At 33.0% G+C, this 24,875-nt stretch overlaps 2 protein-coding genes across 29 annotated transcripts in view; both read right to left on the bottom strand.

Annotated features, from left to right (window-relative positions):
• Gphn (gephyrin) overlaps positions 1-24,875 on the bottom strand; it is a 595,586-nt gene that overhangs the window by 222,690 nt on the left and 348,021 nt on the right. For all 28 annotated transcript variants that reach the window (XM_040276071.2, XM_078050082.1, XM_040276074.2 and 25 more), the window contains one exon: positions 6,862-6,996. In XM_040276071.2, the coding sequence (XP_040132005.1) occupies positions 6,862-6,996 (135 nt within the window). The remainder of the gene's footprint in view (positions 1-6,861; positions 6,997-24,875) is intronic.
• Positions 18,396-19,032, bottom strand: LOC144377820 (iron-sulfur cluster assembly 1 homolog, mitochondrial). The gene has a single exon (XM_078050091.1). It carries the CDS (start codon positions 18,933-18,935, stop codon positions 18,546-18,548), a length of 390 nt encoding a protein of 129 aa, XP_077906217.1. The 5' UTR covers positions 18,936-19,032; the 3' UTR covers positions 18,396-18,545.

Here is a 24,875-nt window from a genome sequence, read left to right as displayed (position 1 = left end):
ATATAGCAGAATGTTATAGAAAAATGAAAATAAATGAAAAACTCAAAGTTAATAGCAAAATATAATATTATCTAATTTCAGTTTTATCAAAATGAAATGTTCTACAATACGGGCTATGTCTTTTACTCATTAAAAAGTAAAAGAAATTCTTTTATTTGAAGTTTCAATATTATGTTTCACTCTCATATCAGAACAAATATAAAACAAGCAGGTTGTTATAAAGGAGGATACACTAGACAATAATGAATTAGAGCAGAAGTGGGTTACTCAAATGTCTGTGGGATCAGGCATTGAACATAAATGAGTAAATAATCTAAAGGATCTAAAGAATGCCAACTAAGTGTGGGTTTATGTCAGTGCTAGTCCAGCAAAGTTGATCTGAGTTTTAAGGAGCTTCTGAAAAAAAAAAAGGTGTCACTTTTACTTGAAATTTATTCCTTCTTTCTTTTCTTTCTTTGTCTTCTCTCTCTGTTACCTCCCACCACCCATACTCTTTTGCTGGGGATTGAACCCGGGGCCTTGTTCATGTTAGACAACTACTCTACCACTGAGCTACACCAGCCCTGAAATTTCCCCAATTTTAAATGCTTCAAACTAATTTTAAAAATGAGCCCTCCTTACTATATCCTCAACAAAAACTATCTGTGAACAAAAAGATTATTATTTAAGAAAGGACTTTGTGTGTTTCCTGTGGAAAATTAGTTGTACTCAAATGTAGAAAGTAGAATCACACAGAAAGTGAGTAGGGCCAGCTAGAAATGTCATGAAGTTTTTTCTCATTTTGAATCAGAGTAACTGTTGCCTGCCCAAGAATCAGACTGGATTACAGAGCCCAAGTAAACTATTTATAATACTGAAGCATAATACTGATAATCATTTACATAAAGGATCAGATCTTTTGGACTGAAAATACAACAGTAACATTGTCTTTATGGAAAATATACAAAAAAAGATTCAACATACATCATTTTGACTCACAAGATTTTCAAGAAACATATGCCAGTTTGTTCATTTCTTTACATCACTGCTAGCTAAGTGTGGTTTATGAACCCATTAGGGTTTCTGAGAACCTTTCAGTGATTCACAAAATCAAAGTTATTTTGCTAATAGTAATAAGACATTATTTGCCTTTTTTGCTATGTTGATATTTGCATTGATAGTATAAAACCAATGGTGGATTGGCAGTTTAGTTCAAATCAAGGAAGTGGATCTAATAGTATGAATAGTCATTGTGTTATTCACTGTTGTGTACTAAGAATTTGTTTAAAAAAATCTAGTTTCATTTAACATTGTCCTGAATGAAACAGTAAATATTAACCTAATTATATTAATGCAACTTGATTGTTGAGTGTTACAAACTAGTAAGTATGAATTAAATACTTCTACTGCATACCAAAGGATGCTGGTTGTCTCAAGAAAAAGCACTTTATGCAACTCTTTAAGTTATAAGCTGAACTAGCCAGTTTTTATATAAACACCATTTTTTACTTGAAAGAATTAAAAAAAATAACCATTTCAATCATGATTATTAAGATTTAGGTGTCTGGTACACATTTTCTTTAAAATGAACAAAGTGAAACTGTCAATCCAAGAAATACTGACAGTATTTTTTTTTTTTTTGCCAAAGATAAACGTCTAGCTCCTAAGAAAAAATAAGTCATTGAAAATGTGTATCTGTTACTTTAAGCATTCTAATACTTTGAAAGTTTTTAGATAAGCTGGGTGGTTATATTAACAAAGATGTTTTCTTGATATAGTAAAATAAAATACATCAACACTTGGAAGAAATTATACTTTTAAAATGACAGACATGTTAGAAAATTATGCCTGGGTAAAATATCCATTCAAAGTGTAAGACAGATCAATGTATTTGAGCATATTTGCACAAAAGATAACTTATTAGTTTTTTTAAAATCAAGAGTATTTTTATTTATTTTTTTCACTAATTCAATGGTTTCTGATCTTTTTGTTGATTCTATGTATAGAACCCATATATTTCTATGTTATTAACAGCTGAACAGACACTAGTATGGTCAATGCTGAAAGAATTTAAGATAAAAACAAAGAAGGCTGATGTTTAGTCTTCTCATTTTGTTTAGGCTCTTAAAAATGGTAGAAAATAATTTTGGGGCACAAGTAGGATCTTGATTTAGGCTAGAATTTTAGAAACTAAATGAAATTATCCAGAGACTTGGAAATCTCAGTTAGTCAATGCACTAGCCATATGACATAATCATTTTCATTCAATGGAAAACAGTGACAATAAAGAAGAGTTTTTAAAAAGCAATATTACTAGGAGAAAATACCAGGGAAGATTATGTTGATATTGGATAAATAATGTATTTTTATGAGTAAAGAAAATCACATTGCCCTTCAGATTCATACATTAAAACCCTCAAATTTAAGAAAGTAGTTCATCCAGTGTAATCTATTTTTTTTTCTCAAAGAACAATAATAACATGCAAAAAAGTTGTAACACTGCATTCTGTTTGCATATGCAGTTAGACAATGGTGTACTAAGGAACATGCCCTTCATACAAAGATATTTCAGAAACATACTTTAAAGTCACCATATGAATTTTAGTTCAAGAATATATTAATACAATTTATATTTTTTTCTCAGAGGAAAATATCAACTTGCTAGTTAGTCTGGGCACAAAATTCTTTTCCCACTTTTAAGGTATAAGAGAATATGTGATTATAAACTACATTTACTTAAATTTCAGTTGTTTAGGGAATAAAAGAATAAAATTAACCTTTAATAAATTCTCAAGTTTAATAAAATCTAAAGAGAATAGTAAAATGATTGAAATTTTATAGTTTCTCTTTTATTATTTTTGACCTTAAGCTTTCTAATTTAATTTCTAAATAGAGATGCTATTGCCCTTCATAATTGAAAATCAGCAGTCACTTAATTTGTGAATTATACTTATTTTAAAAGAGAAGATACCTGTTAGAGAATTATTCTTTCATCATATCTTTTTTTGAAGACTATCATTATTTTAGAACCTGAGTGCTCTAGATACTGCTTAAACTTGTTTAAATAGAATCTACATACATTTCACTTCTTTTGCTTAGGCAATGAAAGACTAAAATCCCCAGTTTGTAGTTAGAAGATTCACTGTCATAAAGCAAGAGGAGTGAAAATCATTCATCATTCAGTCAGATTTTATTTTATTTGTTGGAGAAAATACCATTCTATGAATAATCCTTTAGAATAGAAAATATATTAGACTTTGATAAGTTTACTAGAAGAAAAAAATCAAAACAGCATATTTTATAGAGAGATCTTGCTCTTATAGTAAAAGAAACTTAAAGGATCAAAAACAATCTATATTGCAGTATGCATATAAAATGTTAATCTAAAATTAATGTTTAATATTATAGTTGACCCAGAGAAATAGGTATACACATGCAAATGAATATGAAGTATTTCAGTTTAACTACAACTCAGTGATAAAAGCAATAGAGGGAAAGATAGGAATTGGTAATTTTGAATCATTACTTGGATATTTAGCCATTTTGATTTCCTTTTTGTGTGTGTGCTGCTGAAGATTGAGTCTAGAGTCCTGTGTATGCTAGGCAGGCATACTATCACTAGCTATATCCCCAGAGCTCTATTTTGAGTTTGTACAGACGTAGTTAAAAGCTTCTGAATTTTATTCCCATAATATTCTGTACTGCTTATGATAAATTGTAACATTTAATTATATTTCATTATAATTTGTGTTTGTCTGTTTCATCTGTTTGTAAAGGTAGGAGACTACTTTGCAAATACTATTTAATAAATTAATCAATCTACTGGGTAAACAGAGATTGCGGATCTCATAATAGATAGAAAGCTCAGAAATGTTAAGCACCTTTCCTAATGTAGTGTGGTTATTAAGTAGAGAAACAAGCCTTTGAATCCAGACCTTTCATTATCAAATCAAATGCTTTTTAATGCTGATCATTTAAGACCTTCTAGTATTTTTGAGGTAAAGAAAATTCATTTGCACATATATTTCTGTATATGACAGACTGTGAATGCTTAATCTGAAACATAGAAAGGGGATTTCTGTGGGGTTTGGCCAATATTGATAGGTTATTAAATTATAAGTATTATAATAAAGATGAAGAAAAAGCTTGAATTGTATTTCCAATTTTGTCTTGAATATCATTACATGGATATTTTACACATACCTTAGATTAAATACATTCAGAATCAAAATGCACTTCCCCTTTTCTTTAACCCTGAGAAATTGCTGCTTCTCTTTTACCTAGAACAGAGATAAATACTAAAAGATTTATGGTCTTAAAATATGACTCAGTGGAGAAAAGAAAAAAAAAGCGTCACTTAAAAAATACCTGATATGTGGAATTAGATTACTAAAGTCACTGAATTAAAACTATTCATGTACTAATGAAGTTTTACCCCGAGAATTCTTGATTGGTTACAGTGCCTTCATAGTGGTCATTATTGCTAAAAATATTTCTTAAAACTTCTACCCAGCACAAATGCTCATGTTTGGTTTTCATGTATCCTTCACAATCCTAGTAGAATGCTGCTAGAGAGCCCTTCTTTGATCACTTTACCTAAATGAGGTTCTCCTACTATACATTTTTGTTTCTTCTTGCTGTGATTTCAATAAGTGTTAAATTATTTTGAAATTATAATTTGTTGTTTCTCTACAAGTATATTTTAACATACATTTGAATAAAATACAAACTCCACGAAGACAGAGGCTATTATCTGTTACTGGTATCAAAGCACTGATAAGAGTACCTACTTTCAACTAAGCAGTCTTATAAGACTTTTTATTGGACAGATTAATTTGACTTTCTTTACTCCTTTTAAAAAACAGTATTCAAATTATTTTCTTTTCCTGTACTAGTATACTAATTCAGCATTAAAAGTGTATTTTCAAAATTACAGAAAGGCAATCATTTTATCTTTAAGGCATAATAGTGTTGGTAAAAATTATCTGAAGGGAATGCAATCTTATTTCTAAAAAAATGCAGTGCTTGGGCTGGGGTTGTGGCTCAGCAGTGGACCACTCGCCTAGCACATGCAAGGGGCTGGGTTCGATCCTCAGCATCCCATAAAAATAATTAAATAAAATAAAGGTATTGTGTCCAACTACAACTATTTTTTTTAAATGCAGTGCTTTATATGAATTCATTATCAGTTTAAGGAAAAAATATGAAGTCTCCTGCTTGCCTAAAGTTTCTCAATCAGCATATTAATTTAATAAATGTCAACTTTTTTATTTTTAGAATTTTACTTTGGTGATTTAGAAATACAAGTAATTTAAAAATTGCTGTAATTGCAAAGTTTAAAAAATGCTCAATAACTACTATGTATAATCAAATTTAGCTAAAACATGTTCTGAAAATATTTATAATTATTGCATGTTAATAAGGAAAAATTATACTGTGGCTGGTTCTGTATTCCCAACATTTAGGTCTTAATACCTGATGAACTAAACTTTTACTTAAATTAGTGGACCTAATTTACTTTTAATAACTTCGACTTAGTAAATAAGTCTAGCTGATACAGTTCAAATTTAATGCAGTTAAATTATAAATTATTTTGTTTTGATAATATTATAACACATATGAGATTTTCTATGCAATTGAGGGTTTGATAACTCATGTTTTTATTCAGATGAAAATGGAGGTGACTGACACCCAAAGGGCATTAACATTCATTTCATATCTAGAATATTCTGATGGTTTTTCTTCACTGACAATTTACCATCTCAATTTTAAGTGATAAATTAATATCAGTTATTTTGGACACGTGTAAAAACAATGATATACAACACCTAACACTCTGAAGACTTTGCTGAGAAGGTTGTATCATGTAATGTACATGATACAAACTGCACTATCCACATCAAAAACTGTTTGAGATCAGTTTGTGTCAAATGCAATTATAACACTTATAAAACTAATAGAAAAGTTGGAATTGAGGAACACAGTTACATAGGTTCTTAAATGTGATGATAGGAAAAAAAGTCACAGTTTGAAAAATTAACTGTTAGATCCTTAGGATAAAGATAGTATGTAGCCTGATATCTAACACTATGTTTTATTAAAGAAGATAAAATGTTACTGTAAGTTTTTTGATACCAATATTAGATTCATCACAGAGAGAACTTGAATGCAAAAATGACTAACTTATCTAGAGCAGTGACATTCCAGGAGAAAATAATTACAGTAATAATTAAATTTGCTAACTAATTTATTATACACATAAATATGTGGGAAGCAAATAAACTGTCTCATCTTGCCCCACCCTGATTCAGTGACAGATTATAAAATATAAAGACTAAGAAATTCCCTCCCTTCCCCAAAGGTTGGCATTAAAACTTTCTAATTAATTTAGATTTGTTTCCAAATATTAGGCAGCAACATTCCAAGCTGAATATGTTTGAAAAAATCTGGAATGATACTAGAGCAGGGAGCTACCCCAGCCTGAACAAAATTTTAAAAATCCCTTTGGTTACAATATTTTGCTAATCTTGCTGTTTACTGGCCCCAAATACATTTATCTTCAGTATAAACAAATATTTTTACATCTATATTGATGAATATGCTCAAAAAATAACAGATCTAAAATAAAGAAACAGGTGCTACAGAAAGTGATACCCTTAACCGTGATGCTAGAGTAGATATCTTGCATGAAATTTCTATTTCCTACATCTATTGGGCTAATATGACAATTTGTGAAACAATGGGTGGTGACTACATTATATTCCATTTATTTTTCATAGTATCTTACATGCAATCAAAACATGACAAGCAGGGGGTGAATATTGGTTAGTTTTCCCAGGTTCATAGTAAAGCAAGTATAAGGTGCAAAGAAACTATACTTACTTTTGGTGTTGGGCAGGAAGCTGTAGAGAGGCGAGATGTAGCCTGAGCACGAGGCGATTCTGAAGGAGTAGTGCTGAGGGATGCTGTGTCTCGTGGGAGCACCTGAACACCACGAGAAATAATGGAGTCTGGAATCTGAACAAGAGGAAGAATTACAGTTTAATATTCTGAAAATTTGAACAATGTATAAAATCAATACTGACATCTAGTTTAAATTTTTTTTTTTTTTGGTACTTGGGATTGGATTCAGTGACACTCAACCACTGAGCCACATTGCCAGCCTTATTTATTATTTTTTAAAAATATTATTCGTTGTAGCTGGACACAATACCTTTGTTTATTTAGTTTCATGTGGTGCTGGGGTTTGAATGCAATGCCTCACACATGCTAGGTCCTTGCTCTACCAGTGAGCCACAACCCCAGCCTCCCAGACCTATTTTGTATTTTATTTAGAGACAGAGTCTCACTGAGTTGCTTAGCATCTTGCTTTTGCTGATGCTGGCTTTGAAATCGTGATTCACCTGTCTCGGCCTCTGAGCCACTGGGATCACAGGCGTGTGCTACCGTGCTACACCCCCATAGTTTAAATTTTTTTTGGTATTCTTTGCTGCAGGTTTTATGTAGCTGCTGTTACTTACTTATGGTAAGTTATAAATATATCCAAAAGTTTTGGACAGGATAGACTTTCAGATTTAAAATATTTTCTTAACAAATAATATGTTATAAAACATATACTTGAAAAGCAGTACAGTACCGTAAGTAAAAGTAAAGTGCTTATTTTTTAAATATACTAGCCCTGTCATTTAATAGTTTGAAATTTGATGAAAGATACTCAATTCCTAGATATTATTATCCAACATTCTTTACCCTTTCTGCTTATAACTGACCTGTATGGACAGCACTGACAAGATATTTTGTGCTCCCTGACATCCAATTGGGTTCCGTCAGTGGGAGGCACTGGCAGGAGAGTGAGGCTTAGGAATAAGGAATGGTATTCTTTCCCTTGGCTCCCTCTCGACCAGGTCAACATAGGTTGGCTGTGTTCCTCAACTCAAAATCACAGTTCCTTTTTGTTTATAGCTCTTTCTCTGGATTCCAATAGATTCTCTTCCTTAATCACATTAGGACTAAGAGAAATGATTCTAATGTTATTAATTCCATAGTAATCCACAATGCTCAAACGTGTGTAAATACTATAGACCCTTATTAAAACCTCTTAAAATACCTATTAAGGTATGTTTTCCCACTTCTGCTAGGATCCTGATAAATATATCATTTGAATCACCCTTTCCTTTATCTGAAAAATGGGGATGATAGTATTTGCTGAATTACTGTGACAGCTAAGATAATGTAGGCAACATTTAGCACTCTGATACAGTAAATAGTTAATAAATGTTGGCTATTATTATTTATACCTATCAATATAGTAAAGACTAAAATAAATGAGTCCTATTCCCAAAATACACAAACATAATGACAAATAGTACAGAGCATTTCTAATATTATTATTTTAGGGAATGAATTTTTTTTTTTTTTTTTTTACTGGGGATTGAACTCTTTGTATTTTATTGAGATACAGGGTCTCACTGAGTTGCTCAGCTCCTCACTTTTGCTGAGGCTGGCTTTGAACTCATGATTCTCCTGTCCCACCCTCCTAAATTACAGGGATTACAGGCATGTGCCACTGCATCCAGCTATGCATATTTTAATTTGTGTTTTTTTTCAACTAATTTTATTTTATTTTATCTTATTTTTTGTGGCCCTGGGGATTGATCCCAGTGGCCTCACACATGCTAGGCAAGTGCTCTGCCACTGAGCTACATCTCTAGTTTTGTGTATAAGACTTGAAAACATATCATAAAGGAGGCTTTGAATCATGCAAGCTATAAGATTATGGGTAATTCAATGTCTATCCCTGAGAACTCATTCCTTTGGTCCATATTAAATAACTGGGATTATTTTAAGACAGAGGATTAAAGAAAAGAAAATTGAATTTTCTTTTGTAACATAGTTTGGTCCCAATATCAATTAGAGACTGGAGGCTTGTTCTGTAAATGGGAAGGAAAATGGTCAGAGGTCTGACTATTTTTGGGCTTTTTTTCCCCAGCTACACATAAATAAACTAACAGTTATTCAAGTCTTGTTATTTTAAGCAATTACTCAAGGGCTCTTAAAGTCACTTGGGACTAAAGGAACGACAAGAAATCTTCCCCTGTAGAGGGCCCTAAAGAGGGGGGATAAAACTGGTGATTGTTGAAATGGACAGGTGGCCACCTGAATAACTGATTCAGTGCTCATTACAACTGATAGATCCTGCTGTAGCTATGTCCAACTATACAGGCCTCTCCCTTGTCTGTGTCCTCTTTTCTATAATCCATTACTTACTGTGTTACTTTCTGAAATTCTTTTTTAAAAATTTCTTTTTTTTAAAAAATAGTTGTATATGGACACAATACCTTTATTTTATTTGTTTTTATTTTTATGTGGTGCCAGGGATCAAACCCAGTGCCTCACACATGCTAGGCAAGTACTCTAACACTGAGCCACAACCCTGGCCCCACTTTCTGAAATTCTAAATCTGTCCTGCACTCTGTTAAATGAGCACCTGTAATTTTCTTGTTCCCTACTTGTGGGTACCCAATACCTTATCTATGTGAACTTTTTTTGTTTTTGTTGTTTTAAAAAGGCTCTTTATTTCTTTTTCAAAATCTGTCTTACAAGATACTTTCTTTTCTGTTTCTTTATTAAAGGGGATATCCGACACATTGGTGGTTTTCTGTTTAAAAAAAAAAAATCTCTATAGACTGTAGCTTTGACTCTTGCTCTAAACAACAGATAAGCATCTAACAAAGAGTTCTTAAAAAAAAGCATCAGGCAGACATTTTATTAACAAAAGTTTTGAAAACTCAAAGGAGGCTTTCCCAGGTGCTCTTTGGTATTTAATCTAGAGACAGGGTCTCACTGAGTTGCTTAGCACCTTGAATCTGCTGAGGCTGGCTTTGAACTCTGGATCCTTCTGCCTCAGGCTCCCAAGCCACTGGGATTATAGGTGGACATCCTGATTTTCAAGACCTGTTTCAAAGGTTGTTTTAAAGTATAAACTTAAGGAGAGTAAAAAGGCAGAAAAGAAGTGGATCAAAAACTTTCTTTCCCAGCATAGGCAGAGTTATCTGCCTAGGTACAAAATAAATAAATAAATAAAATAAAATAAACCATATTAATGTTTTAAGAAAATATTGTTGCTGTCCTTGAGCACATACCCACCATAGAAATGAAGTAATTCAGACTTTAGAGATGGCACCAGAGGATCTCAGAAATAACTCTCTCCCAAAATAATTCAGACTTTAGAGATGGCATCAGAAAATCTCAGAAATAACTCTCTCCAAAAGTAACAAGTGAATTATAACCCTGGACAGGGAATACATGGAATGTGGCCTTTGAATGACCTCTTTAAAAACCCCTGTTCCTCAATTTGCAGTCCCACCAACAACGTATGAGTGTACTCTTTTCCCAACACTCTCACCAGCGTTTATTGTTACCCATATTCTTGACAGTTATCATTCTGACTGGAGTGAGATGAAATCGCAGTATAGTTTTAACTTGCATTTCTCTAATTGCTAGAGATGTTGAACATTTTTTCATGTTTGTTGATTGATTGTATATCATCTTCTGAAAAAGTGTCTGTTCAGTTTCTTTGCCCATTTATTGATTCAGTTGTTTTCATAGTGTTTTTTTAAATATTTATTTTTCAATTGTAGTTGGATACAACACCTTTATTTTACTTATTTATTTTTATGTGGTGCTGAGGATGGAACCCAGAGCCTTGCACATGCTAGGCGGGCGTGCCCTCTACTGGTGAGCCACAATTCCAACTCCAGAGTTAAGCTTTTTTGATTTTTTTTTTTTTGTGTGTAGAGATTCCTCAAAAACTAGGAATGGAAACACATTTTTGACTCAGTTATCCCACTTCTCAGCATATATCCAAAAGATTTAAAATCAGCATACTACAGTGGCACAGACAAATCAATGTTTGTTCACACCCCAGTGTACAGACTGAGATGATTTTATAATCATACCCTCCCCCACAACAGGTATAGTAAAAAAACAAGCAGCACAATCCACAATAGCTAAGCTATGGAGCCAAACTAAGTGCCCTTCAACAGATGAATTGATAAAAAAAATTGTGGTATAAATACACAATGGAATATTACTTAGCCATAAGGAAGAATAACTTTATGACATTTGCAGTAAATAGATGGATCTGGAGACCATTATGCTAAATGAAATAAGCCAATACTAAAAAAAAAAAAGAAAAAAAAGTTGAAAGTTTTCTATGATATATGGGAGCTAAACCACAATATTGGGGGTGGGGATAGAAGTTCAGAGGATTAAAGGGGAATGAAGGGAAGGGAATGGGTATAAGAATAGGAAAGACAGTAGAATGAATCTAACATAATTGTCCTGTGTACATATATGAAGATACCTAAGTAAATTCCACCATCATGTTCACTCACAAGAATGGGGTTCTCATTAGAATACAATATATCCCATGATTATATAATTTTATCATAATGGATTCTACTGTCATGTATGATTAGGAAGAATAAAAAAAAACCTACCTAGAGTGCATATTACTCAGAACTCTGCCATCAGAGTGCCCTAGAATCATGACTATAGAATAAAAGAGCTTTACCATAAACAAACAACAACAACAACAAAAAATCTTGTTCCTCTGGATGGGCAGAATCACAGCCTCTGGGACAGGAGTCCCTGTGTTTCTCCTTTGCTAGCAATGCATTAAAACTTCTTCTTATTCTTCTTTTTAATTAAAACTATGTCCTTATTACTGGATTGGCATCAGGAACAAGGACCATGCTTTTGGTAACATTTGTGTATTCTTAATTATATTAGAACTATCATCTTTGAGCAAAAATAATTAGCTGTGTCCAAATGTATGGCATTCCAAACTGGGCCACTGTGATAAACAAAAAGATTGGACATTAGTCACCTAGGGAGTACATCTGTAAACAGTGTATTCTATTTTATTTTTAAAACATTTAATTTATTCTTAAAAGACAAATTAAGTTGGAATATATTTGCCATTCAATTCTTTGCAGTTGGATAAAAGTAACCCGATATTGACAAGTTAATATGAAAAATCATCTCAGTCTTTACACTGGGGTGTGAATTTATATGTATTTTTGAAAAGATAATAAGAGCCTGACTAACTTAAATGTTGGCAATGTAAACCATAAAAACCTTTTGCCAATTTTCCACAAGGAAAGGAAAGGAAATTGAAAGATCTTTTTGTCTTTTTGTTTGATGAATCTTTCAGATGTGGTATTATTATGTTAACTGTTCTTAAAATAGACTCCAAAAAACAATACATGAGAACTCTGCTTCCTTATACTCCTAAATTGAATTTAGAACGGGGCAAGGATTAACTTCAGACATAAAAACTTTAGCTCAGATTTTTTTCAAAAGGTCCATCTTACTTGGGACAAGACTGTGCCGCTTGCCCTGCTCCACGTTAGGCTTTAACCTATTAATTTTAATTAAGCCCATCATTTAAAGTTCTGTTCAAATGGATACATTTTTTATCATAAAGATTACTATGATCATACCCTCCCCCACAACAGGTATAGTACAAAAGCAAGTAGGTGTTTGGGTAAAAAAGGTATTAAAAAGTTTTTTAAAAAATAGAATTTGTAAAAGATTTTTATGTGTGATTGAACTGACAAATTGTCTACCTAGTACTGTCAGTATTATTAATTTAAAAAAATCTAGTTAGGTATGTAAAAATTTCTCACTATGGTTTCATTTTCACTTTTCCTGATTGTTAATGAGATTAAGCACCTTTTATACATTTAATGATAATTTAGATTTAGATTAGATTTGGATTTATGTATTTTTGTAGAACTGAAGAGATATCAAAGGTACACAAATATCATAAAAGTTTGGTTTCTTGGTTCAGAGCTATCATACAAACTGAATGTCTTCGTTCTTATTAATTTTATTTTGTATTTTCCTTGTAAAGCTTTATAATTGTTCCCTGCTAGCAGTTTGCAGACATGCAACTTCTAACAGAGTAATCTGAGTTAATTTGAGATAATAAGCCATTACTTACAGGACACCTAGGATATAATACTATGACATTACTTACAGGACACCTAGGATATAACACTATAACTGACTCCCAATACTAATACTGACCCCAGTTAAATGGAAGTATAACTAAAATTACAAAAGTTGAAGTTAAAACTGTCTAATCCCACTTCAAGTCTGGTAGAAATGGCCATTTGGATATTTAACATCTGAGAAGTGAAGCCCCTAACTAAAGAAAATAAAAGGGCTAAGAAATAAAATGGCCATTAATTTGTCTTTTGCTCTCCAATGTCAGTCAGGACCCAGGGAATTATAGAAGCCCTTTAAGGGACTTGCAACTCCAGTTACCGGACTCCTGATTATGAGGATAGTGAGAACACTAGAGAACAGAAAGCCAACCCATACTCAGTAAAAAGGAGGGTCATTGAACAGGGAAATGTACCTAGTACCAAGGGAAGCCACATGTGGTCAGCAAGATCCTGACCTACCCTGGTAAAGGATAAGAATGAGGAGTTAGACTCCTCAAATATTCCTAACCACCACCCCTGAGGCATCTCGGCTGAACTTAAGAGTAGAAAGAAAAGAGGTTAATTTTTGGCCAATAGAGGGTTCACCTACTTGGTCTATTTGTGTGTGTGTGTGTGTGTGTGTGTGTGTGTGGTATTTGGGGTTGAATTCAGGGCACTCTACCACTGAACTACATCCTCAGTCTTTTTTATTTTTTATTTTTAAAACAGGGTCTCATTCAGATACTTAGCCTTGAATTTGGGCCTCAGCCTCGTGAGTTGCAGAGATTATAGGTGTATGCTCCCTACCTGTGAAAACTACCCTTCTACTCAACTCCTATTAGATTAACTTTTTTTAAAGATTCCACATATGAATGAGATAACATAGTATGTATCTTTCTGTGCCTGGTTTATCACTTAACACAGTGATCTCCAGTTTCACTCACATCAATGTGAATGACAGGTTTTCATTCTTTTTATGGCTAACAGTCTAAATAGATATTCTCAAGTTGAAAATTATAACTAAAAGGAAAAATCCAACATAGAGATTCACTAGCAGATAAGTAATTAGTGAAGCTGAAGATAAGTCAATTGAAATTATCTAGTTTGAGAAGCAAAAAGGGAAAATTAGAAAAAAGAAAAGAAAAAAGTGATATATATACACACACACAATGAAGTTTTACTCAGCTATAAAGAATGAAATGATATCATTTGCTGATAAATGGATAAAACTTGAGAGAAAACATAATGCTAAGTGACATAAGCCAGATTCAAAAAGTCAAGGGTTGAATTTTTTTTCTCATATGTGAAAGTTAGAAAGACAACAGGAGGGGCTGGAGATGTGTCTCAAGTGGTAGCGCAATCGCCTAGCATGTGTGAGGCACTGGGTTCAATTCTCAGCACCACATAAATGTAAAATAAAGATATTAAAAAAGATATGTTATTTAAAAAAGAAAGACAATTGGAATAAAAAAGGGATCAAGAAAGGAGAAAGGAGAAGAGAGAAGAGAAGTGCAAGTGAACTAAGAGGGAGGAAGGAGGAAAGGAAAAAGGGAGGCTCTGGAAATGAAATTAATCAAATCATGCCATGTGTATGTAAAAATACATTGCTACAAATCCCACTTTTATGTATAATTACAATGTACCAATTTCAGAAAAATGAAAGGGAGACTAGTGGAGCAAAGATAAGGAAGAGGGAAGAGCAGAGGAAAAGGGAAAAACTGGGTAACAAAATTGGTTAAATTATGTTATATGTATGTATCAATATATTATAATGAATCCAACTATTATATATAATTGTAATGCACAAGTAAAAACATTAAAAAAATGAAAGTACAAAATTAAAAAATACAGGTCTTAAGGAATCTGTGGAATATCATTAAGTGTATAAAGATATGCATAATGGTGATCCCAGAAGCAGGAGAAAGCATCAGTAATTATTTAAGAAAATAATGCCTGGAAAAAACTCCAAGTTTGATAAAAGGCCTGATTATATACAAAAAGCCCAACAATCTCAAGAATGATAAATTAAAAATGATGGACACTGAGACATATTACAATCAAACTGTTAATGGTGACAAAGACAAGGAGTATTCTGATCATCAAAAGATTAACAGCTGATTTCTCAACCACATTAGCTGAAACCAAGGGAATCAGAAGGCAGTGGGATGACATAATCAGAATGCTAAAAGTTAAAAAAAGTGTCAATTAGGAATCATATATGGCAAAACTATACTTCAAAAATGAAAGGAAAATTATGATTCCCATAAGAAAGTTTATTGCTGCTGGATCTGTCTTATAAGAAATCTTAAAGGTAGTCTATAAAGTTGAAATGAAAGGCTATTGTATAGTGATTGAAATTAATATGAATAAATAAAGATCTCTACAAAGGTAAAGTACTCTATGAAGGTAAATATAATTTTTAAAAAAGCAACATAAAACAATTATAAATCTATGGTGACACAGGTACCCACATACAAATATGTAATTTGTGAAAAGAACATAAGCAGAGGAAACAGCAAAATTTTTACATAATAATAAAACTAATTCAAACTAGATTGCTATAAAAGAAGGTGTTAATTAATTCCAAGGACAATCACTAACCAAATAACTAAAAACTCTTCTTAGTAAAAGAAATGAGAGAAATCAGAATAGTATAGTAAAAGTTATGTATGATAAAAAAGAACCAATGGAGGAAATGAGAAAAAAAAGATGACATATAGAAAAAAAAAGACAAAATGCAAAAAAATCTGTTGATATAATTACATTAAGTATAAATCAATTAAACTACCCAATTAAAAAATGGGCTGTATAGTTTGAAGAAAACATGATTTAACTATATAAATCATTAGACTCCCAAATATAATCAGTTTGAAGCTGAAAGAAATTATAGTATTTCATGAAACAGTATCCAAAGGAGACCTAGAGAGGCTATAGTAATATCAGACAAAACAGACTTGAAGATCAAAATTATACAGGGAAAAAGAAAATTATTACATGGTGATAAAAATATCAGTTAATCAAGAATTGGATAACAAATATATAAGAAGCAAAACCTGACGGCACTGAAGAAAGAAAAGTTTAACAATATGATAAGAGACTTCACCATCCTACTTTCAACAATGATTAAGATAGTTATCAAGGTGATCAACAAGCAAAATAGAAGATTTAGACAACAGTATAAACCAAGTAGCCCTATATTAACCATATGTAGAACAATTCTCCCAATAACAGCAAAAAATTTTTTTCTCAAATGAATAATAAGCCTTCTCCAGAATATACCTTTTAATACTGTACAAAATGTACAAAGAAAGTTTAAAAAGATTTAAATCTTAGAATGCATCTTCTCTTACTTATAATGGAATAAAATTAAAAATTGATAAGTATTTTTTAAGGAGCAATGGGCAAAGAAGAAACCACAGGGTAAATTAGAAAATAATTTGAGATGAATGAAAATTATAAGAAACCAAAATTCTTGGAATACAAAAAAAAATCAGTGATCAGGGAGAAATTAGTGGCTAAAAATATCAATTTTAAAAATTTAAATTCAATACCTTTTTACTTTAAGGAATTATGAAAAACCCACGAAGCAATATTAAGAGGAAAGTAAATGATTCAAGTGAATATAAATGAAACAGAGAACAGAAAAGTGTTGAAAGTTTCAACAAATCAGAGTTGGTTCGTTAAACAGACCAGTAAAATCTTTGCATAGACTGATCAAAAAAATAAGAGAGAAGACTCAACTTATAAAAATCAGAAATGAAAGTGTGGGGGGGCACTGCTATTGATCTTATAGGAATAAAAATGATTATAAGAGAATATTATGAAAAATTGCATGCCAACAAATTGGATAACCTGGATAAAATAGATAAAATTTTAGAAGTACAGAAACTATCTAAACTGATTCAAAAAGAAGTAGAAAATATGAATAAAAGTATAACTAGTAAAGAAATTGAATCAGAAATAAAAAACATATCTAACAAGGAAAAATTCAGGACCAGATGGCTTCTTTAAAATTCTACCAAATTTTTTTTTTTTTTTTTTTTTTAGAGGCCACATTTTTTTTAATTGATAACTCAATCTCTACATACAGTATTGCACAAATTATGAGTAGATCAACAATTATATTATCAATACAAACTCATGAACATATACATGGAACTGCTGCTCTAAGTTTTGGTGCATTTTGTGTCAGATACTTTAGTAAATTGGACAAACACAAAGGAACTCAGCTACTTTAATTCATGAGAATCAGCTTTCAAAAAAAGCATATCATCTTAGAGAATATTTAATATGTCAAACCCAGGAAAATCAGTAGACTAAGTGAAAAAAGGGCTTCTTTAAAAGAAAAGTTGGTGATCAAAATGTAATATTTAAAAATTTTAGCAATTGGACCTAGGAACCAGAAAGTGTACACATGAGAATTTTAAGTAAAGACCCCCATGTTCTGGTTTATAGTCACTATTATACCTTAAAAGAATGGAGTGGTCTGGGCTGCTGTAATATATTCTCTACTAGTGTAGACCAGTGTTTCTAAGTTTTAAAGAAACAAGATGGTGATTCACATAAAAAAGACTTAAAATAATATTTGTCCCCTCTCTCAAAATAAAACACAATAGGATCTCATCAACTTATAAAGGAAACTCTATCCAAATGTTGACCAGATTAAGCCACACTATCATTTCCCTTCACTGCCTTGGAAAGCTGAGCACAAGTGTTCCCTATGAGGATGAGGTGATGGGGTAGGGCCCAAGCTCTCTCCTAGTTGCAGAGCAATGTGGACAAGTGGCCTTCAGCTTCCCTGGAGTTTGTTTCTTCCTATATAGAATTGAGGGGAATGGGTTAGATGGTTTTTAAGAGACCTTACAACTAAAAGAATCTAAGTAGGCTTTGAGCAGACTCTTAGGATGGAAAAAAAAAAAAGTCGTAAAACAGGTGGATAAAATATTCCTCACTTTTTTCTCTCATCATTTGGAACTATTCTGCACTACACTTTAAGGAAGTCTTTTTCCTAGTACTGTTGAAGGGTATACAAATGAGGCATTTGACAATTTTGATAAAAATGTAAAAAAAGAGGTCATGCCAATATGGGTAGAAAAACAATGCACTGCCATGTTACTATCAGTAGTCAAGGACTTCTCACCTCTGAGTTTTGGGAACCACTAATCTGGTTGGGAAAATGCCCATGGAGATGCACATTCAAGCCATTTGATACAAATTTAGCAAGCACATTACCTGTTTTGTGAATTACTGTCAGGGAGGCAGTATTATTGAAACTGGTTCTAACAGAAAGGAATACGAGAATTAAGTGTAGGGTAGGATTTTTTTCTTTACATAACAATGATCCAAAAAGAGCAATGGCTTCTCATTTTCTGCCCCATATGGAGAATAAATATCATGTCTTCTGGAATCTAACATATTGGCTTCCATTTTCAAAATGCATCACTTTATTTTCCTCACAAGGTGGCCACATATTATAAACCTTAGGCATGTGACAGTGACATGATTTCTTCAGCAAGCTCCAAGGTTTCAGCAAGCTTTCCTGGAGTTTACAGCCAGAGGAGTCCTGAGGTTTCAAATATTAAAGCTTTCTCCACAGCCACAAGTTCCTTTGATGTTTGGGTTATTGAAGACAAACTCACTGGATAATTTGTCTTCAACATAGTCCATTTCTGTTCCTAAAAGTGTCAGCTGTGCTTTCTTTTCGATGAACACTCTGACTCCATCTTGAACAACTTCTTCATCAGAATCTCCCTTTGTCTTTGTATATTCCAGAGTGTAAGAAAGGCCATTACAACCCCTAGTTCGGACACCGACTTTCACACCTACGTGCTCAGGCTTATCTTTAAGAAGCTGTTTTATCTTGTTTACTGCTGAAGGTGTCAGGGTGAGGGCGGCTCGGGTGGGCTGCAGCTTCCTCTTGCTCACAGCCCGGACAGTGGCCCGGACTAACGAGGCCGACATCTTCGCCGTCCCGGCGCCCGGGTGCCTCGGGCCGGAGCTCAGCCACCTCAACCTCTCTCCATGGACACCGAGGGCGCATTCTAAAATTCTACCAAATTTTTAAAGAAGAATGAACACAAATCCTTCAACTCTTTCACAGAATAAAAAAGGAGGGATCATTTACTGATCCATTTCATGGGACCAGTATTCTTCATCACACTAAAGACAAATAAAAACACAGAAAAAGAAAACTGTAGACCAATATCCTTTATGAATAAATTTGCAAAAATCTTCAACAAAATAGTGGGAAATTAGATCTAATGGGATATTAAAAGTATTGTACAACCAGACCAAATTTGATTTATTTCAGAAATGCAAGGAAGGCTCAACATAAGAAAATAATGTTACATCACATTACTAAAATGAATTAAAAAAACCCTCAAATGAAAACCTCTCACAAAACACACTCAGAAAATTAGGAATAGAAGGAAACTTCTTCATCTTGATAAAGCATCTATAAAAAAGCATAGCCAACATCCTACTTAATAAGTGAAGACTGAAAGCTTTCCCATAAAGTCAGGAAAAGGATTTCTGCTCTCCTCACTTCTATTCAACGTTGTACTGGAAGTTCTAGCAATGGTGATTCCACCCCCACCCAACCCCAGTACAGGGGATGGAACCCAGGACCTTGCATGTGCCAGGCAAGTGCCCTACCACTGACCTATACCCCTCAGCTCTTTTTATTTTATTTTCAGACAGGATCTGGCTAAGTTGTCCAGGCTAGCCTCAAATTTGTAATCCTCCTGCCTCAGCATCCTGAGCAGCTGGGATATCATGCATTCGACATCAGATTTGGTTTAGACATTGAATTTTGAAAAGAAAAATAAATAAAAGGCATCTAAATTACAAAGGAAGAAGTAAAAACACCTATATTCATAGAGACATGATTATATATGTAAAATACTGAAGATTTCACAAATGAATGGATAAACAAATTAGAGCTAATAAACAAACTCAACAAGGTTGCAGGATAAACAAAGAACACATAAAAATCAGTTATATTTCTATATACCAACACTGAAAAATTCAAAAAAAATTAAAACTATTTCATTTATAACAGCATCAAAGAGAATAAATACAATAAATTTAACAAAGGGGGCGCAAGACTTGTACATTAAAAATTACAAAACATTGCTGAAAGAAATTAAAGAAAATGCAAATGAGTAGAAAGACATCTGTGTTAATATATGAAAGACTTAATATGGTTAAAATGGCAGTACAACCCAGAGGGATCTACAAATTCCAATGATTCCCCCATAAAAAATTTAAAAATTATGTTGAATTTCATGGAGCCCCAAATAGCTAAAAAAAAATCTTGACAAAAACAAAGCTGGATGATTCTCATTTCCTGATTTCAAAACTTACTTCCAAGCTGTGTAAACAAAACAGTAGGACACTGACATAAAGGCAGATGTAGATCAATGGACTAGAGTTCAGAAATACACTTAGGAGATATCCATATACAAAAAGTAAATATGAAGTCTTACCTCATGCCACAAATAAAAATTAGCTCAAAATCAAACACCTAACTATAGGAGCTAAAGCTATAAAATTCTAAGAAGAAAAAACAGGGGCAAATCTTTATGAATTTGGATTTGGTAAAGGATTCTTAGATAGGACATCAAAAACACAAGCAAAACAGAAAAATTAGATAAACTGAATTTTATCAAAATTAAAAATCACTGTGCATCAGAGGACTTATCAAAATACAAAATATGAGATATAAAATGGGAAGAAATATTTTCAAACCATGTTTCCGATAAGGGTATAGAATACAGAATATATAAAGAACTCTTATAACAATTCACTTTAAAAATGAGCAAATAATTTGAATAGACATTTCTCCAAGGAAGATATACAAAAGACCAATGTTATGGTTTAGATGTGGTATCCCCCCAAAAGCTCATGTGTGAGACATGCAAGAAGGTTTGGAAGAGAAATGATTGTGTTGTAAGAGTTTTAGCCTAATCAGTGAATTAATCCCTGATGGGGATTAATCCCTGATGGGATTAATTGGGTGGTAACTGGAGGTAAGTGGGGTGTGGCTAGAGGAAGTGGTTCATTGCGGGTGTGGCTATGGGGCATATATTTTATATCTCTAGAGGGCAGTCTCTCTTCTTCCTAATCATCATGTAAGCCACTTCCCTCTGCCATGCTCTTCCTAGGAATGGAGCCAGCTGTCTATGGATTGAGACCTCTGAAACCATGAGCTCTTAGATAAACTTTTCCTCCTCTAAAATTGTTCTAGTTGGGTCCTTTAGTCACAGCAGCAACAAAGCTGACTAAAACAACCAACAAGCACAGGAAATGATGTTTAATATCCTTAGTCATCAGTGAAAAGCAAATCAAGGCAAAAGTAAGATATAGTTTCACATGTACTCAGATAATAGCAATTAAACAAACAAACAAACAAAAAGGAAGGCTGTGGTGGACTACACCTGTAATCCCAGCAGCTCTGGAGGCTGAGGCAGTTGGACAGCAATTCAAAGCCAGCCTCAGCAACTTTGGGAGGCCCTAAGCAACCTCCGTGAGATCCTCTCTCAAAAAAAAAAAAAAGAAGAGAAAAAAAATTACTAGGGATGTGGCTCAGTGGATGAGTGCCCCTGAGTTAAATCCTCAGTACCAAAAAGGGGGGGGGGAAGGGAAAATAACAAATGCTGGTGAGGAGGTAGAGAAATTGGAAACCTCATACAATGTTGGATATGCAAAATGGTGCAGATCTGTGAAAAGTACTTTGATACTTCATAAAAAATTCAAACACAGAGTTATTATATGAACCAACAATTCTACACCCAGGTATCTATCCAAGAGAACTGCAAGTGGGTGTTCAAACAAAATTTTGTACAAGAATGTACATCACAGCATTATGCCCATCAGTGGATGAATAAAATGTGACATATCTATACAACAGAATACTATGTAGCCATAAAAAGGAACACTGGTATATACTAAAATATGGGTGAATCATGAAAATATCATATTAAATGAAAGAAGTCAACCATAAAAACCTTATATTATATGATTATATTTAAATGTAATATCCAGAGAGGCAAATCAATAGCGACAGAAACTCAATTAATGGTTATTAGCTGCTGGAGGTCAGAGGGATGGGGAATGACTGCTTAATGGACAATGTGTTTTCTTGGTGGGTGGGACATATGTGAAGAAATATTTTGGAATTAGATAAAAGTGATGGCTGTACAACATTATAAATGTACTAAATGTCAATGAATGGAACACTCAAACTTTTTTTTTCAGGAAATATGTATCATGTATGTTTTCAGGACTTCTGATATTGATCCCTTTAGGGGCTATGAATAAGTGTAATAAAAATTATACTAAAGAATGAAACTGTCAAACAAGCATATCGAGTTCAGTTAAGTATCTGTCAAGTCACTCAAAATCCTTATGGGCAAGATTCAGAAAGTAGATTTTTTTTCTTATAACATTTTTAAATTGCAGATGGATACAATACGTCTATTCTATTTATTTATTTTTATGTGGTGCTGAGGATCAAACCCAGTGCCTCACACATGCTAGGCAAGCGTTCCACCACAGAGTTACATCCCCGGCCCCAGAAAGTGGATCTTGATGGACTATAATAGAAGGGCATGTCAACAAGTTAAGAAAGTATAAACAATAGGGTTTCTGGGATATGTGAAGTGGCCTGAGCTAGTTTTTGATTAGAGGAAGAAAAGTTTATTTTGGCCTCACAGTTTCAGAGTCCATGGCTGGCCAATTCTATTGCTCTGGGTCTGAGATAAGGCATAGCAGGAAGGGTGTGGTGAAGGAAACTCCTTTAGTTCATGGCAGCTAGGAAGTGAGGGGAAGGAGGAAGATATGCTTGAGAAGGCAGCAACAAGATATAGGCTCCAGAGGCATAACTCCAGTGACCTACTTCCTCCAGTCATGCCCACCTGCCTTACCACACAGAAATGCAGAGTATTAATCCACCAAATAAATTAATCAATGGATCAATCCACCAATGAGGCTACAACTCTAAATCTAATAATTTTCTCTCTGAACATTCCTGCATTACCTAATATGAACTTTTGGGGGGACATTTGAGGATACAAACCACAACATGGCCTATCCTAAGAAAAATTTTTATCAGTAACTTGAATGAAATTATGCTTAATACACCTGCGAGAGGAGGTAGAAAAAGGTAATATACTAGATGGCTAACATAGATTTTTAAAAGATCTAGTTAGTAAATTAATGGCAGAAACCAGCAATATGAAATTTAGTAATAAACATGAAGACCTGAATTTAGATTAAAACAGTGATGCAAAATAGTCCACAAGAATTTATGATTCATATTTATAAAGGAAAATCATGCTTATTAATTTTGTGTAGGTGGTGAACATATAAATATGAGATATTTTCTTATAAATTTAAAAACTAAAATAGAAGCTTGTTTTTTACAAGGAATATTTATAAAACATTTTAAAGTTATTTTCGTATGACTTTAGAAATGTCAGCTTTTCTGATGCTTTCAATGGTAGTAAACAGTCCTTATCATTTTAGTTCTCCATATAAATCTGTGTTTCAGGAAAATTAAAGGTAAAATCTTGCTGGTGACTACATTATAGTATCAGTTTTCTACATTATATAGAAAAATTTAGTAAGCAATCAAAAAGTATTTTCATTATTACTTTAATCACTTAATATATTGGCATATTATTCTCTAGGACAAAAATATACTGATTATTGGTCTCTTTCTTTTTCAACCAACTGTCAGAGATGTTTTACTTTAATGTTTAAATCCAAAGGTTAAATATAGCTGGGTTGTAAAAATGAAATCCCACCTCATCTGATTCATATGAATACTAATATTTAATTCTACATTCAAAGTCCAAGAATGAAAATTTGGTATTAAATGCTGAGCAAGCCACATGTTTAGGTAATACTTTAAAGTTTTAAAGAAAAATTATAATATAGGACCTAAATTTTCAGTGGTATATATGCTATTAACACATGCTCTGAAATCCGGTAGATAACGTTAGTCCTCAATTCTTTTTAATTAAGATAAAAACACAGCTTTTTATAATTTTTCTCTGCTACCATAGCTTTCTTTCACTATGTCTATCTTTACTTTATGCTCTTTTTAGTATTCTTCAAAAAAACTTTTAACAGTAGTACTATGTCTGATCTGATGTCTTATGAGATCAGTTTTAAATGGACTGAGTGCCACTTTCAGATTTAATGTCTTCACTGGTTCCACTGATCTCATTCTTAGTATTACTTTTCTTTGATTGTTTGGATCCTCACTCTGTTTTTCGAGTACTGGACCCCACACTACCTTTCTTTTTAAAAAATTTTATCATTAGATCCCTTCTTTTTACTTTCTTTCTTTTTTTTTTTGAGAGAGAGAGAATTTTAATATTTACTTTTTAGTTTTCAGCGGACACAACATCTTTGTTTGTATGTGGTGCTGAGGATCGAACCTGGGGCGCACGCATGCCAGGCGAGCGCGCTACCGCTTGAGCCACATCCCCAGCCCCCCTTTTTTCTTTCTTTGGATTTTCTGTCTTGTCCTTCTCAACTTTTGCTCCTCTGCTAACCTGATTTTCTATCCTGGCTTAACACAATAACTGAATAAAAGTAAATATTCACTATTCAAGGGTTGGTATCTTCACTTTCCTAACTCAACCTTCAAGGGTTCACTTATATGATTTGGCCTTCACACCTTCTCTCATGACTACTGATAACCTTTAGTTCTTCCTTGAAATTACTTAACAGATTTACTAGTTCCCTTTCATTAATTAATTAAATAAAATCTTTGACAGATTTATTTTATATTTGTATAAGAGTCACAATTTAGCCTTTAAAAATTAATTGTTAACATGCTTCATACTGTGTTCTCCAAATTATTTGGTTTCATGAATTAATCTAGATATT

Source organism: Ictidomys tridecemlineatus, chromosome 5 (assembly GCF_052094955.1).
Source record: "Ictidomys tridecemlineatus isolate mIctTri1 chromosome 5, mIctTri1.hap1, whole genome shotgun sequence".
In the NCBI taxonomy this organism is placed as follows: domain Eukaryota; kingdom Metazoa; phylum Chordata; class Mammalia; order Rodentia; family Sciuridae; genus Ictidomys; species Ictidomys tridecemlineatus.
Note: the sequence above shows the minus strand (reverse complement) of the source record. Positions and strands in the feature narration are given on the sequence as shown.

What these genes read in the sequence shown, in the direction of transcription:
- LOC144377820 (XM_078050091.1), bottom strand. Translation starts at nt 18,935, where the DNA reads ATGTCGGCCTCGTTAGTCCGGGCCACTGTCCGGGCTGTGAGCAAGAGG.